The sequence below is a fragment of the Aedes aegypti genome, chromosome 1 (assembly GCF_002204515.2).
Source record: "Aedes aegypti strain LVP_AGWG chromosome 1, AaegL5.0 Primary Assembly, whole genome shotgun sequence".
Classification (NCBI taxonomy): domain Eukaryota; kingdom Metazoa; phylum Arthropoda; class Insecta; order Diptera; family Culicidae; genus Aedes; species Aedes aegypti.
Window position 1 is genome coordinate 170,931,479 of NC_035107.1, and position 18,316 is coordinate 170,949,794.

The following is an 18,316-nucleotide window of genomic DNA, read 5'->3' on the forward strand; positions in this document are numbered from 1 at the left end:
TCTAAGCTAAACTGCGCACTATGGCCCTCCAAACATTTAGGGCGAATGGTCCTCCGGAAATCTAGGGGGTTGGTGTCAGGCCCTGCAAGCCAGCCGTAAAAATACACCTGCACAGGAACGTCAACGAGAGAATACGGACCGGAACAATCGGCAAAGACCACAGCGACGAAAATGGACTAGCGATTGGAAACTTGGTACGTGGAACTGCAAATCTCTCATCTTCATCGGAAGCACACGCATACTCTCCGATGTACTGAAGATCCGCGGTTTCGACATCGTAGCGCTGCAGGAGGTGTGCTGGACAAGTTCGATGGTGCGAACGTTTAGAGGTAATCATACCATCTACCAGAGCTGCGGCAACACATGTGAGCTGGGAACAGCTTTTATAGTGATGGGTGATACGCGACAAAACGTGGAGCGATATAATAGAAAACGAAAGCAGCAAACCCGCCTATTCCGGGACAAAAAGCGCAGCCTGGAAGAAGCGGAATGTGAAGCAATGGAACAGCTGCGTTCACAAGAAACGCGAAAGTTCTACGAGAAGCTTAACGCATCCAAAAAAGGCTTCGTGCCGCGAGCCGAAATGTGTAGGATAAGGACGGAAGCACGAACGGACGTGAGGTGATTGAAAGGTGGAAACTGCACTACGATGAACACCTGAATGGCACGTAGAACACAGGCGCCGAGGGTCAGACAGCGGAGGAAGTGACTACGTCAGCACGGCGGATGAAGGAAACCAACCTGCCCCGACATTGAGGGAAGTTAAGGATGTCATCAACCAGCTCAAGAATAACAAGGCCGCTGGTTAGGATGGTATTGGATGTGAACTCATCAAAATAGGCCCGGAGAGGTTGGGCGCCTGTCTGCACCGGCTGATTGTCAGAATCTGGGAAACGGGAAACAGCTGCCGGAGGAGTGGAAGCAAGGGGTCATATGCCCCATCTACAAGAAGGGCGACAAACTGGAATGTGAAAACCATCGTGCGATCACTATCCTGAATGGCGCCTACAGAGTGCTATGCCAGATTATCTTCCGTCATCTATCATCAAGAACAAATGAGTTTGTATGAAGTTATCGAGCTGGTTTCATCAACGGCCGCTTGACAACGGACCAAATCTTCACTGAACGGCAAATCCTCCAGAAATGCCGTGAATACCAAGTCCCAACGCATCACCTGTTCATCGATTTCAAAGCGGGTTATGATAGCATCGACAGCGAAGAGCTATGGAAAGTTATGGACGAGTACAGCTTTCCCGGGAAGCTCACAAGACTAATAAGAGCAACGATGTGCAGAATAGCGTAAAGATTTCGGGCGAACATTCCAGTTCGTTCGAATCCCGCCGGGGATTTCGACAGGGTGATGGACTTTCGTGAATGCTGTTCAACATCGCTCTAGAAGGTGTCATGCGGAGAGCCGATTTTACGATTTTCACAAGATCCAGCCAATTTGTTTGCTTCGCGGATGATATGGATATTGTCGGCAGAACATTTTGAACGGTGACAGACCTGTACACCCGCCTGAAACGTTAAGCGACAAAAGTCGGCCTGGTGGTGAATGCGTCAAAAACAAAGTACATGCTGATAGGCGGAATCGAGCGCGACAGAGCCCGCCTGGGAAGAGACCCTTATACGATCAAAACCCTTTACGTTGCTTATGTGAGATCCATATTAGAGTATTGTAGTGTTGTCTGGTCCCCATATTTGAAATCACATGAAGAACGAATAGAGTCGATTCAAAAGCAGTTTTTACTATACGCACTCCGCAAATTAGGATGGACTGTATTCCCTCTTCCGTCATATAAAGCACGATGCATGTTGATAAACATTCAAACATTAAAACAGCAACGAGAATATGCCATGGTCGCATTTGTTAACGATATCGTTTCATAACGTATTGACTCAACAAAGCTATTATCCAAATTAAACTTTTATGCTCCTAATCGACAATTGCGTCACAGAAATTTGTTTACTTTAGATCGTTATCGTACAAACTACGCCAAATTTAGTCCTCTAAATCAAATGATGTCTGTTTACAATGAGCACTGTGAAATGATTGATCTAAGTATGCCCCGGACCAAATTGAAATCATATTTTAACTCACTAGGAAATCTTAGAATATAAGAAACTATGTAACTATGTAGTCTACAAACGATTGACGAAATAATTTTTTTTTTTTTTTTTTTTAAATCTTTATTTGAGTGTATTTTAACACACGAGGGCTAGTTCTACACTTAAAACGAAATAAATAAATAAGTTGGTAAGTTGGAAGCAATGTTACGATAGACGGGGATACGTTTGAGGTGGTTGATGAGTTCGTCTACCTCGGATCCTTGTTAACGGCTGATAACAACGTTAGTCGTGAAATACGAAGACGCATCATCAGTGGAAGTCGCGCCTACTATGGGCTCCAGAAGAAGCTGCGGTCGAGAAAGATTCACCCCCACACCAAATGTACCATGTACAAAACGCTTATAAGACCGGTTGTCCTCTATGGACATGAAGCATGGACCATGCTGGAAGAGGACCTGCATGCACTTGGAGTGTTTGAACGAAGGGTGCTTAGGACGCTCTTTGGCGGTGTGCAAGAGAACGGTGTGTGGCGGCGGAGAGAACCACGAGCTCGCTAGGCTCTACGGCGAACCCAGTGTCCAGAAGGTAGCGAAAGCCGGAAGGGTGCGCTGGGCAGGGCATGTTGCAAGACTACCGGACAACAATCCTGCAAAGATGGTGTTCGCGTCAAATCCGGTTGGCCCAAGAAGGCGGGGAGCACAGCGAGCGAGGTTGCTTGATCAGGTGCAGCAAGATTTGGAGAACGTGGGCCAAAATCGAAGTTGGAGAGACACAGCCATGGACCGAGTAAATTGGCGTTACATCGTTAACGAGGTTTTATCAAATTAATTGATGTAACACCAACTAAATAAATAATAAACGAGTCATCGCTAGCTTTGTCTACAAGCGCCTCACCTCTCTTTCGGTACTTGAAAAGTTTTTATTTTCGGACCTGCTCTTTGTTTTCGTCTTTGAATTTTTCTCCTGACGATTTCCCATGAGGTATTGTTACCTTCCTTGGTGGTTGCTGCGTTCGCTGGGCCTGTCTCGTTGACGGGAGCGTCCTTGTGTTTCTTGGAACCACCCGGTCTTGCATCTCTTGGTGATGCTCTTGGCCTCCTCGACGTGGAAGGCACGCTTCACGCTTACAGTTGAGGTCGAAATACGCGTATCTTACAAAGCATACAAATCCTAGTGAAATTAAATGGTATAAGGTACCGTGGGGTAAGTGGATACAGAAAAATCAATAGTCAACTTCATTTTTAGGTACAGCTAACGTGAATGATGTAATTCAAACTTTTTTCTGTGGATAACAAATGAGGGACTAATATACTTCAAATCATCGATTTTTTCGATTTTTCTGATTGTTATGTATTGAGTATGAGGGACTTAAAAATTTGGGCCAAATGATCCACTTGCCCCACCATGGTGGGGTAAGTGGATCACTAAAAGAAAAAATCTCTTCACAAAACAAATGTGATATAATAATGTATAGTAAGAATGATATTACTCTCGTTCTTGTTATTAGTGCTAGTAATGGTACATACACTCCCGTGCAAAAGTTTGGGTTCACCCCCAAAAAAAACATACAAAAGCGTTCTGTTCATATCTCTGGTTGGTTTGACTTTATTAACGAGATTTTTAGCCCTGGGCTAGTTCATCTCGGGACCAACGGCTTTACTTCCCTTCCGAAGGAAGTCGTCACTATAACTTTTTACGTCATAAGTGACTATGTCGGGGATGGGATTCGATCCCAGGTCCTCGGCGTGAGAGGCGAGTGTTCTAACCACTACACCAGGTCCGTCCCCCTGTTCATATCTCTGTGATTACACGTCCAATTGAAACTCTTTAATCCGCATTCGAAAGACAAAGAGTTATTCTAACTTTGTATGTATTTTTTCAAAAACATTTTTTGAATTTTGTATATTAAATTTTCACTTAAAATTGTAACATTTTTCAAAAAACACGCTGAAAAATCATATCTAATTTCCTCAGCATTGGATCGACCAAAATTTTAAATCAAAGTGTCATTAGAATCGTAATCTTATATTCTTTGAAAAGACCTCACGAAATTTTGGCGGAAAAATCTGGAAAGTATTCTAAATCAATGAAACAGTCAATCAAGTCATCGTGCAAAAGTTTGGGGTCACCCCTCAGTATGATGCAAATCGTGCAAAAGCCTGAGTTCATTGGCGGGTTCCAATCGTATCCAGCGGCCTGCCAAGGTTTTACCAGAACGGGAGCTATCGCACCATTACCATCCTTACTCGGGAAGTAGAAAAACACAACTGTCAGCTCGGAGTCGCAATGTAGTCTGTAATCCATAACCCCTGTCCCGTCCGTTGTTCTGCACTGTGACCAGTATACCATAATAAGGATTTTACTGGCATCCATCTTGATGTGCCGGATGGCACTCCTGAGGGCTCAGGTACTTTAAAAGCGGACCATATCGCTTGTTTAGGACTACTTGAAGATAAGTGTTTTTGTAGAGATTCGACAGAGCCCACTGCTGAACCCCCGCTACATCCTAGGTAGACCATGCTAGTGAAGGATCTCCTCGTTACAGAGATATAATTCAATAAAAAAAGCATATTCTAATATTTTCAACTATCTGCATATTGATAAACTTCTCAGCCATTTTTGAACCGAATTGAGTTCTTTTATCGTTTAATGAAAGCTTTGACATTCATTCATATCCCTTCAAATATTCATTGAAATCGGATTATTATTGACAGAGGTATGAATGGAAGAGTTTTGTAAAGTACCGGAAAAATTTTATTCTAAATTGTTCAATTCAATTAATTTTGTCCAATTTCTTAGCTATTTTTAAACCAATTTAAGCTTTTCTTCCGTCAATTGAAGGTTTTGAAATCATTCATAACCATTGCAATTGAATTATAAGTTAGGGTCGATGTACCAATAGCCGCATAACTAAGAACAAATATTCGTATAAAATCGAAAAATAACGCTAGCGTCACTATTTTTACATCATCTGAAAGCTTTTTATTTTGGTTTTGTGGGAAAAATATGAAAACTACGAAATCTCATATGTATGTTTTTATTATCGCTTGTGCCACTATAGGAATACATGTGCCTATAGTAGCACCACAGACAAACAGACGTAGCACTGACGAAATTTCCATCGACCACTCATTTCACGATCATTTCAAATTCGCTATGTTACAAATCTCACAACCAGAGGCGCGCGTATCGTTTTTCTCCACGTTTGACGTTTCACACTACCGCCATCTGCCGATCTTGTTGCACGAAACACATTTTCGTGCAACATGCCCACCAGATGATGACGGTGTAAACTGGGCGATGAATTTTGAAGAAATTTGTTCTAAGTGTTACGTCTGTTTGTCTGTGGTAGCACTATTTCTAACACTGTTCGACAAAATTTTTTTTTTGGATGGATCAGGGACGCGTTTACATGGGTCTTGAAGTGCAAGAAAAGTAAAGAAAGAGGCCGTTTTCAAATGATTTGCAGCACCCCTGGATTATTCTTTGATAAAGCTTGAAAATTTGGCATTTTCAATCACAAAAAGTGTAATAAGCAAAATAGCAATATCTTTTTAAATTCAATTATACAACCATTGAATTTGTCAAATCAATATTTTTTAGCACTGGATGACTTCAGGGAAACGTGCACCATTTCAAAAGAATATTGGCATCTATTTTGTATATGAATTTGGAATGTTAACATCATTAAGCAAGTACGTGAGGATGTGCACCATATAAATACTACTTTTTTTCTATTTCACACATCTGGTTCAATATATAATAATTATTATAGGTTCAAGAAGAAGCTTGATTAGGATTTTATTCTTTGCTCCATTAGATAAAGCAATGAGCAATGAAATCCAGTAACATTTGATTTCAATAAGGATACGACGACTACGGAAAATTTATGTGTCTGTTATATTTATATGGGCTGGTTGGTCTGATAAACTCTTAGCAGTAATACAAAATTAGGTTAGACACTGACATGTAAGTGGTCTTACATGAGCTAGTCGGTTCATCAGGAACCGATTGCGAAGTCTATGAAAAATGTGACAATATTTTTATTTGCGATTTCCAAAGATTTTGATACGTACTCATTAAAAATAGATTACCTATCGTGAGGTCCATTTGTTATCAGAATATCCCTGGAAATTACAGACTTACGTAAAATAGCACCAAACAATCCAGTAATCAACAATTTCACCTTTGTTGTGACACCACTCGACAGCCACTCAGGCAGGCATGAGCTCTTTTTGATTCAGTTTGTGCACAATACTAATCATTTGTGAAAACTGGTTAAGTGGTAACATGCCTGCTTCTTACTTGTAAGATGAAAAAAAATTCTGGTTGAACTATTTCCAAATCTTTTTTTTTTGGTTCATTTTCCATTTTTTCGGCAATTTTAATCAAACTTTCAATTAGAGCGTTAGTTTCTTGTTCAATGGGATGTTTTCTTCAAATGGGTTTAGTTGTAAGCATAGTGGAAACATAAAGAAGTCGACCATTAAAATTAATTTTAAACTCGTTTCCCTTATAAGGCCAAACGTGTCCATTTATGAACCTCCATTCCCATATCCTCTAAATGAGTAAAAATGCTTTTCGATTAAGAGAAGAAACAATTTATCAATACATTTATAATAAACAATTTTGCGAAACTTCATGTAATGTCTGTTTTTCTTTCTTCAAACAGAAAGACATATAAAAAAAGTGTTTTACTCATTTAGATTATATCACAATTTTTTGTGAAATTTATTCTAAATCTCAAAACTGAAAGTTTGATTAAAATTGCCGAAAAATATGTGAAATGTAGAATAAAAAAAAAAACGGAAATATTTAAACCAGAAATTGTTTCATCTTACAAGTAAGAAGCAGGCATATTACCACTAAATCAGTTTTCTTTTTTTTTTTTTTTGATCAGCATTGTGCACAAACTGAATAATAAAAAGCTCATGCCTGCCTGAGCGGCTTTCGCAAAAATATGTGACAATCTTGATTACTAAATTATTTATTGCTATTTTCTGTTATTCTGTAATTTTTGTAGGGATATTCTGATGAAAATTAATCTCACGATAAGTAAACTATTTTTAATGAGAACATGGCGAAATATTTAGAAATCGCAAATAACAATGTTATCACATTTTTTTACAGACATCGTCTCCTGATAAACCAGCTAGCGCATGTAAGACCACTTACATGTCAATGTCCAACCTACATCAATTTTGTATTACTGCTGAGAGTTTATTAGACCAACCAGCCCATAAAAAAAAATATCAGACACATAAATTTTCCGTAGTCGTCGTATCCTTGTTGAAATCAAATGTTACTGGATTTCTTTGCTCATTGCTTTATCTAATGGAGCAAAGAATAAAATCCTAATAAAGTTTCTTCTTGAACCTATAATAATTATTATATATGAACTAGATGTGTGAAATAGAAAAAAAAGTAGTATTTATATGGTGCACATTCTCACGTACTTGCTAAATGATCGTTAACATTCCAAATTCATATACAAAATAGATGCCAATATTCTTTTGAAATGGTGCACGTTTCCCTGAAGTCATCCAGTGCTAAAAAATATTGATTTGACAAATTCAATGGTTGTATAATTGAATTTAAAAAGATATTGATATTTTGCTTATTACACTTTTTGTGATTAAAAATGCCAAATTTTCAAGCTTCATCAAAAAATAATCCAGGGGTGCTGCAAATCATTTGGTCGGGGTTCTGCTAAACCGCACTAAACGCCATTTTTTTTCAAAAATGAGTTATTTACACTAGAGGATTCAGATTATCATAACCTATCTACATTTAAGATATCGAATAATTTGAACCATCCCTCGTTGAGTAAATTCAAAATTTTTCTCTAGCAGGATATGTAAAACTGAAATTGTATCCAACCAGAGCGAACCATAAACCTTAGCTTGTCATTGGAGGCTATTTAGTATTCTGATTAAAGACGGCGTTTTTTTTTTTTTTTTAAATTCTTCCTTTAATATTGCTAAGTGGCCATTCCGGACAACAAACAGTAACAACACCAAAGGATTTTAGTATGTCATGTAAGTTAACGGCTTTGTAAAATACAGTATTGCTTCGGTGGTGCTGATCTAATATCATTGAAATTTTGTTCAGCCACACCGCACCAAGTACCATTTATATAAAAATCGTGTTTTTGTGTGAAGAAAAGATATCAACATTTGCAAGACGTTTACCTTCGCTTTATATATAATATGTCGATGGGTCCATGCAGGAGCCGTGATGAAATAACAAGACATTTAAATTTGATGTTGTCTGAATAATTTGGAAGCACTTGGTGCGCTTTAGCTGTTCAGAAAATTACGTTTTCACTCGTTTTCATCATCAAGCCTCCTAGATCAGATCGCGCACAGCTTGTTTCGAGTTATTCGCTCTCAATTCAACAGTTCTAAATGACCGAGAGGTAGCACGCCTTATCACCACTCGAAGGACACGAGTTCGAATCCCGATTAATATTTTTTTACGTTGTCCCTAACAGGGAGTCATATAAAATCAATCAACTTTCAGCTTTTATGACTATTTTTGAACAATAAAGCACAAGCAGTTTCATGTACAACGGGAATGATGAAACGCATGCCATTCTTGGTATCCACTTCACATAAAATTTAATAATCGTGAACTTGTTCAGCCAAAGTGTATTAAATGCGAGTAACTTGGTGCGCTCTGGCAGAACAAATTCATGGTTTTCTTCGATCGGCACATTCTTTAACTACATCATTATTGTCTTTTTAGAATCTTTGAATGCGTGAGGTACTTGGTTCAATAACTCTTCTGTTGAAATAGATAATCCATCAGAAAGTCGGTAGAATACGTTAGAATACGAATTGGCTTGTACCAATTCATTGTGGCCAGTTCTATGGAAAATTACAAATCTTTTCCGTTCACAGTGCATTAACAAGCATTCATAAACAAGTGCATGACAAGCATTCCAACAGGCATATCATGAACCATTTTTATTTCTTTCTTTCTCCTGTGTTCCTGGAAATCACGAAACACATTCAGCCATACCGAACTGAAAACCATTTTCTTCAATTTTTGTTCAGCCAGAGTGAACTGAGTACCTCTCGATTTGAAATCAAATCTAATTAAATGGAAAATATTTGATGATTTTTTTGAATATTCTATCTTGAGTTACTTCTTGGACCCTGTTAGTCATTTGTGAACGGTGAAATTTTCGAAAGAGTCATTTGCGATTTACTCGCAGATGAGTGAACTTTAAAGTTAAATATTTCAAAATAAAACTTTTGGCACTTGGTGCGGTTTAGTAGAACCCCGACCATTTGAAAACGGCTTCCTTCTATACTTTTCTTGCACTTCAAGACCCATATAAACGCGTCCCTGATCCATCCAAAACAATGTTTTTGTCGAACAGTGTAATTTCTGTTCCTATAGTATCACGGCGTTGGAAAAATACTAATCAAAACCGTATTTTTACAAAGTTTTTATATTTTTCCTTCAAAGTGTGGATCAAAAGCTTTCTTTTGATGTAAAAAAGGTCTTAATTCATTAATTATTTCGTTTCTCTCAGTAGTGCTACTATATGGACAATAGGTTTACTATAGGCGCAAAGGAGCTCAAATTTTAAGCAAAACTAATTATTTCGATCATTTTTCTAACAAAATCAAGCTGTGTATCAATGGTACTTAGATAAAAAGCTCCTGACCTTCATATCAAAACATATTTTGAAAAGAAAAAAAAAAGAAAAATCCACTAGTGCGACTATAGGGGACTGTCCACTAAGGGAACACTGAGCCTACTAAGATATAAATCGATTTTTTTTCCTCTTCGGGTTCCTCACTGCAACCAGTTTCTTGATCTATTGTGACATCACCCGTATTCTTAGAGTAGTACATGTCGTATGCCATTGAAGGACAATAAGTTTTAAAAGTCCCGCTATTCAGACTTTTCACGTCTAGTTATTTCATCGAAGATGTGCTCCATTTCATTCATAATTGCTTCATTTACTGAGATAAATCAAACATTAGTACTGATATTTGGCCATGTGTTGCGCATAATAGCGCAGTATAAATTTGATGCATTATATGAGATTTTATAGTACCGTAATCCGGGGTATTATTGATCAGCGGGGTAACATTGATCGGAATGACTCATCTCATAAAAAGTTCGTATCATCATTTATTGATGGAACATTTCCAAATAATGAATGGTGCTTCTCTTTCTCATATTCATAAGCTAATGAAAGTGAAGATTTTTGCGAAAATTGCGTTTACCTAATGCGTAAATTTGTCCACTTTTCGAAACAATGATTTCAATGGGTAAGGATGACACTACCGAAGATTCATGTCTCACATAAGTTCTGTAAACGATATGAGCAAGGAAAATGCAATTCTTACTAAAAATGGCATCGCTGAAAACGATACCGTTGTCAAAACTTTCATAAGCATGCTCAATTAGGTAACATAAACGAATTATTGTGAAGAATATAGAATTCCCTTAGGAAATTGCCTACCTTTATGCGTATTCCGTGGTTCGAGGTGTTTTTAATTTAAAATAACTCAAAATAACTCAAAAAGTAAATGACTTGTAAGCGTTTGGCCTTCATATTCGGCTTCAGGGGTCATGATTTAAGTAAGTAACGACATTTTCAATATAACCGAACGTTGTTTACATAGGTGATCAATGTTACCCCATATCAGCTAAATGAAAAAATCGCTTAAAACATTTATTTAAACATGCTTAAATCTTTCAAAAAAGAAAATGCAGTTTATAGTCACGAGCTATGGGTGGCAGTACTTGTTTTAAAAATATAAAAAGTAGAACATTTGCATTTTCAAACGAAATATTTAAGAAATATTCAAAAAAATGATCAATGTTACCCCGGATTACGGTACTCCTAGAAAACGTACAATGCGATACACTACTGTATTGCTTAGAGCAGCTGAACCATAGTCACTAGTCAGTAGATATATTGTATAGCTGTATTGAGGAGGTGTCTGCAGGAAACAGCAATGTATCCCCAATAATATCACCGAATTTGTAAGTGATCATTAAATACTTTAAATCCTTATTTTAATAAATACTTTTATAACTTTGTAGCTGATCAGAAACAATAAAAGATGTTTCACTTTCAGCTGAAAGACTCGGTGTTCTACGGGGCGCTTCCTCCAGCGGCAACACCATGCATCGGAAATCTAGACTCATCCTCACCCTGTTGTTAGTTATAAATTTTTGTTTGAGTAACTCAAACAAGTTAAAAACCAGTGAAGGAATTTCCAAAAGTATAATGACATACCAGTCTAAATCTAGGAAAAAACACAACGTTGTTATATATTACTATATGCAATGATGACGCCATACATGTTACACAGAAAAAAAGGCAAATAGCCAAGAAGAAGACATATAAAAAACTTTTCCTCAATGGGGGCGCAATGCCGAGACAAACCATGACAGGATAAAAAAAATGCTTTTTTTAAGGAAGCCTGAAAATGATGAGTGCTAACAAGGCGCGAAAAACGGATTTTACTTCATGAAACAAAGATTGAGTCTAGTACACGACACTGAAGACGGCCTTACAGTTGAGGTCGAAATCACGCGTATCTGTCAAAAGATACAAATTCTAGTGGAATTGAATGGTATAGTAATAGATTCGGTTTTTCATCTACTCGAAAAAAGCCGCAAGACATTTTTTTTCCAAATGATAATTTCATCACTCGAAGAAAGAATTAGTCATTGTAAACTTGTTATTTGGTTGTTCAAAGACGGATGTTCTCGTATTTTATGATTAAATTTAAAATAACGACCAAACTAGTCGTTATTTTAATTTAAGCTTCACCATTCCTCTTTACGATGCCACTAAGTTCCTCGAGTGCTTAAAAAGAGACTTATCATATGAAGAAATACCTAATAATTATTAAAAATGGCTGTTTTGATAAGTATTTAGCTTGCTGGCTAGCAAGGGGTCCACCCATTTGAGAAATCCAAAACGCTTTCTTTCTATTTTTAGAATGTTTTTACGAAAAACAACAAGAAATGAATACTTACGATATGTACCGACGGCGGCCTACTTTTAGCGAGAATCGTCAATAATGATAGTTCATTAGTTCTCTACACTTGTAGACACATTTCCAACAGCAAACTGTCCAACATACAAACCATTCTAAACAGAAAGTGCTTCTTCATACTCACCTGAGAAACACCTCCACCTTCTGCAATCCTTGGAATTCCGCCCATCCAACATTGGTGTACAGAACGCCCCAAAACAGCATGCCCAGCATATCGGGAAGCCCAGTCAGCGAAACCAGAATGCCGCTGATTTGCGCTCCGACGAACAGAAACCACAACCTCATGAACGGTGTGTTCGGCTCGGTGAGTTGCCTCGGCAGAACCGAATACGCAATCCCCCAGAGGAGAGCGAATATTGCCAGCAGAGCAAGCGGTTGTGAAACAATGAGCCAATTCCGAACGAATAAAGACTTATTCGAGCGTCTGACGATTCGGCCCCGAACCGCAACATGGGAGGGTCACATGTGGCATCCAGGGAAACACACATTCGTTGCCAACCAGATTCCAGCAGCAGCATCAGAAGAACGTGGTAGAAGAAAGGTGAAAAAAATGTGAAGAAAAACTTAATCAACTGGTCGTGTGCGTGTGAGTAGCTTATATCCGCCGGAACAGCAAGAATCGGATGCATTCCCAGAGAGCGTTCCTATTGAGGGGTGGTCCAATATGCTTGAAATGAAATTGCATAAAAAAATCTAACATGCATGTTTTATACGACATCCGCAAATGTCTATACTGGAATAAAATATGTCATTATTTGTCCAAAAATGTTTATTGAGCATCCCAACGTCATTGTATACCTTAACAAACTTTGGACTTTATGATCGTATTGATAAGAAGAGTATAGTCATCAATTTTTGCTTACGAATTTTTGGTTTTAATGACTTGTTTACTCTATTAATGGAATAATAACCTGTGAAAGCCAATGACTTGTCTATATTTCTCGCGTTGCATATCATAACGGCGCATTTGCAGTGATCGATTTCTCTTCATAGATTTTTTTTTCTTTTGATTACTACGGAAGATTTAGTCGATTTTCATTGATTTTGTACTTAGCAGCAAGAAGAAGGACGATGAAGACTGAAACAAAACTAACAGTGGAACTCTATGCCCTGGGAAGTCAAGGACATTTTCGTTACAAAAAGATTCTGGACCGATCGGGAATCGAACCCAGGCGCCAACAGTATGGCTTTGCTTTGAGTCGCACACGTTACCTGTTCCCGGACACGGCAACAATAAGCAGCAGACTTCCGATAATTCAAACAAACGCACCGAAATAACTTTATTGGTTTGTATTGTTAAATTTCCCCTGCAGAATGTATACATTTTAGTGAATTTCTATCGCTTTTTTGATTATTTTTAACATAAGATTTAGCATATCTATGTTACTTACGTTTAGTGTCTTATCGCAGTCCCGTTCTGTCTGGAATGTGATAGCGTACGGTATCTTCATAGACCCTGCATGTGCATGTGGTGCACGAATTCAATTATTGAAATTAATTCATATAGATTTAGGTAACGAAACTGTAGTAATAGTTCACTTTAGTTTAGATTGTAGCATGCAGTATTCATGAAAGTTTTGTTTTGAATACTTTTTTTCTATCTATTCTACTGATTGGTAAATATGGTTTATCGTATTTGACGCTTCTCTTCAATATCAACCGCATTACGATGTATTGGTGACGGAACATCCAGGTTGAGGCTCATTGGTAACGGAGGCGCGTCCGTAGATTGCGGAACAGTCCCCCCAGTACACAGGGTCCTGATACCTGCGTACTCTTTGTTGCGACGACGTCCAAAACTGCAAGCTTTACCGCAGGACGTACATAGATATTGGACGTGTTTCGCACCGTTGCATTACGTACCTGACCATTCTTTCTATTAACGTCTATCACGCGACCCTTTGGCCACAGGTTCCTTGGGAGGTCTGGGTCATCACTACATCGTTGACCTGGATCGGTCTGACCGGGTAATACCACTTTGTTCGGCGGCTGATCGTTGGCAAGTACTCTCATAGCCAGCGTTTCCAAAACATGTTGGCGTAGATTTGCGATGTTTTCCAGTTGTTCCTGAGCGTAGCGAGGTTGTCATTGTAGGGCACTAAGGGTTTTGAACCTCCGGAGGTGCTCAATTAAAAATGATTAAGCGTCAGTGCTTCATTTTCGGCGTCTTCAATAGGAACATAGATGAGGGGGCGCGAGTTGATGATATTTTCCACCCCCAAAAGGCTGTTTCGAAGGACTTCATCGGTAGGTAATCGTGGAAGATGCATGTTGTTCAGTATTTTCTTTACTGATTGCACCAGTCTCTCCCAGCTCCCACCCATGTGGGGACTGCTAGGGGAATTAAGGTCCACTTGGTATTTGGTGTTACAAACTCCTGTAGAGTAAGGTGGGGCAAAAGTTCGACCTTAGTGGTATAAGCAAAGTTTCCAGAAAAACAAGAGCACAAGAGTTGAAACAATACAAATACCATACATTGAACCTCCAACATATTGGCTATTATTTTGCTGAACAAACTTTTGTCAAAATATTTACCCATTTTTAGTTATAACAGTTTCAAAATTGATTGTCTTAGACGAACTTTTGCCCCACCGGTGGGGCAAGAGTTCGAATCAAGTGTGGGGCAAAAGTTCGCTGGCTAAAACAAAAAATATCGTTACTTTGATTACAGGCATACTTTATACCAGCCGTAAACTTAAGTTTTCCGAAAAATAAACACTGAATTTTCACCAAAAAACTGCCCAAAACATGGTTAATTGTGATATACTCAAAAATAGCAGTTTTTCGCAAAACTAAGTGTAAATGTAAAATTTTGCTGACACATTTTTGCACAATCAGGCAATTTTGGCTATATTTGAAGATATTTTGTGGATTTTAAGAAATTTGAAAATTTTTCCGTGGGTTTATACATGGGACGAACTTTTGCCCCGCTGATTCGAACTTTTGCCCCACTATGGGCCAAAAATTGTTTGCAAGCATTTATGCAAAAACTAATATACCTCGAAGCATCCTTATGGTAGGCCTAGAAACGCCCTTACATAAAATATTGAAAAAGATTTTATTTTCATTTGGTTCCACGCAACGACAGTTTGACCGAAAATTACAATATTCCCGTCGAAAAATAACAAATAGCCATAACTTTTCGAAAGCTCAATCAATTTTTATGCTATTTGGAGTGAAAGTCTCTTACTTGAATAGAATTCAAACCACCATGACATTCCTAAGTTTTGTTTTGAAATAAACTACAAATCTTAAAAAGAAACTCTTACCCCACTCGAACTTTTGCCCCACTTTACTCTATCAGTTCATTCTGATCGAGATTCTGAAGTGCTTCAATCAGTTCTCGGTTGGCGCCCATGAAGTTTGTTCCCCTGTCACTGAACAGTTTTATAGGCGTTCCTCGTCTGGCCATAAAGTTCCAAATGGCCATAATACATGAGCTAGTATTAAGTGAGTGTGCAATCTCGATGTGGATCGCCCGTATTACAAGACATGTCAGCAATACGCCCCACTTCTTCTCGGTTCGCCTTCCAACAACAACTTACATTGGCCCAAAGAAATCAATTCCAGTTTAAGAGAAATAACGAAAGAAGGCTGCTAAACAAGCTGGTGGAAGATCGGCCATAATTGGCAGCTGTGGTCGTGCTTTCGCATTATTGCAGTACTGATACTCTCGTCTAACATTGTTGCAAACCCTTCTCAGTTGTGGAATCCAATACTTCTGCCGCAATTCGTTAACAACCGTTTCATGGTTTAGGTGGTGAAATCGCTCATGGGTGAATTGTATGATGCGTGTTGTAACTATATGCTTTTTTAGCAACAAAACTGTATGGATAGCGCTCACATCGATAAACTGACAGCCTGCAGCACGTCTGCTTTTACGAAGCACTCCGTGCTCACCTAGAAATGGTGAAAGTTTGTAGAGTACGCTGCCTTGGGAACCGGGGCCACTGTTTTTCCGTTAACACCTTCACTTTTCTTGAGTATCGATACTTCTTCGCTGAATACTTCTAGCTGCACCTGCTGGTATATGCAACGCTCCACTTCGACAAGCTCCGACTGCTTGAGGATTCCAGTGAAACATGACTGATTCTGGAGTCTGGCCTTTATGTTTCTGGTGAATCGAAGGCATAAGCGGTAACTCGCAGAAGCTTTCTCCAGTTCGAGTATTTAGTGAAATTCAAGACGAGTGTCCGTTCGGCATGGTTGTTAACTGAAACATTTTTTTTCGTTGTAGTTGTTCCATAACTTGTTGGCTGGTTAGGCCAAACACTTTGTTGTTGGCACATGAAATCTGGCCTTTTGAACCACCGACTAGAGGAGCAAAGGTCAGGAATTCTTTGCCCCTTCGTTCCTTCGTCAGCTACATTCAACTTGGTTGGAATCCAGAACCATTCCGATAGCTCAGTGTTTTCTAGGATTTCACCAACTCTGGCGCCAACGAACTTGATGTATCTTCTATGGTCTGATTGTATCTAGCACAGAACGTCCCTTGAATCCGTCCAGAAAAACCTTTTTCTCATCGGCATACGATGAGTCTCTTCGAGTGTCTTAGCTAAACGCGTTCCAATGACTGCCGCTTGGAGTTCCAATCAAGGAAACGACATGTATTTTAAAGGAGCGACATGGGTTTTTGCAGTAACGAAAGCACATTCCACATTTGTGCTTTCTACGAACCTAAGATAGGCGACTGCTGCGTAGCCCTTCTCGCTTGCATCAACGAAGACATGTAACTGTACTTCGTAAGTATCAATCGAACATGTAGAGTTCACCCGATAGCATCTGGCAATAGCGACATTCTCCACTTGATGTAACACGGTGAGCCATGTCCTCCACTTCTCTAAATGCTCATCGGCTATTGGTTCATCCCAACCTATGTTGGACCGCCAAATATCTTGCAGAAGGACCTTTAAATACATTAAAACGTTTGCAAGAACTCCAAGTGGATCATAAATGGACATTAGTATTTTTAAAACTTACCGCTTCGTGGGAACTTGCTCTCCGAATAACAACTCTTGCTTACTTCTCATCGGCATCTTGAATGTAAATATATCGTTGATTGTATCCCACCACATGCCTAATACTTTCTCTGTTGTCATTTCTCCAGTCTTGCTCAGATCCTTGTGAGGAGAATTCTGCTCGCCCATAGAATCAACTACTTTCTTGGAGTTTGATAACCAACCTCGAATCTCAAACCCTCCTTCGGCATGTATGCGTTGGACATCATGTGCAATTTTGATGGCTTCTGCTTCAGATTCGACGCTATAGAGCATATCATCCACGTACGTGTCGTCTCAAATTGCTTCCACCGCTTTCGGTAACTGGCTTCTGAATCTTTCAGCATTCGTATTCTTGATGTACTGTGCGCTGCTCGGCGTACAACTGGCACCAAACGTCATAACTTCCATCACATATGTTGAAGGAGCCTTTCCAGGATCGCCATCTTTCCACAGAAACCGCTGGCAATGTTGGTCATTAGGATTAATTCTAACTTAGTGAAACATTTGACGAATATCTCCTGACACAGCCGTACGGTACTCTAGGAAGCGTAAAAGAACATATTGAAGTGAAGTTACTTGATCAGGACCTTTTAGCAGAAACGAATTAAGTGAGAGGTTTCCAACCTTCGCCGTAGCATCCCAAACGATTTGTAGCTTATCAGGTTTATTAGGATTTACTACAGGGCAAATTGGAAGGTACCAGCTGCGCCCGGTGTGTGTTGCCTCCTCTTGTGCCGAAAGGTTACGTATATATTCTCTCTGTTGGTAGTTAAGGATCTTCTCCTGAAGATCCTTGGATAATTTTGGTTCTCGAACCATGCGCTTGTTCAGACAATCATGCCGTTTTAAAGCTATGGCTTTGCTTTCCGGTAGCCGGAATTGTTCGTAACGCCATAGTAGACCGATTTCGCACCTCATATTCTGGAGAATCGTGTTTGTCCGCAACAACTTCAGTGCTCGTTCATCATCTTTAGATACCAAAGGCTTTCCGAAAATTTGAATTTCGAGGCTGTCCGTTGAAAAATAATTCTTGAGCGCCGCATGTAGATCATCACACTGACAAACATGGAAACTATACTAGACGTCTTCTTTCGCTTTAGTGTGTCCAGAAGTCAAACATGGACCGTAGATCACCCATTCCAATCGTGTTAGCACCGCCGTCGGTTAGTTTTCACTACCTTCTCTGAAGTCCAGTGGATACTCCAGTCT

At 39.1% G+C, this 18,316-nt stretch overlaps 1 protein-coding gene across 5 annotated transcripts in view; it reads right to left on the bottom strand.

Annotated features, from left to right (window-relative positions):
* LOC5567762 (sodium/hydrogen exchanger 9B2) overlaps positions 1-18,316 on the bottom strand; it is a 121,671-nt gene that overhangs the window by 14,738 nt on the left and 88,617 nt on the right. For all 5 annotated transcript variants that reach the window (XM_021853418.1, XM_021853399.1, XM_021853392.1 and 2 more), the window contains exon 3: positions 12,232-12,531. In XM_021853418.1, the coding sequence (XP_021709110.1) occupies positions 12,232-12,531 (300 nt within the window). The remainder of the gene's footprint in view (positions 1-12,231; positions 12,532-18,316) is intronic.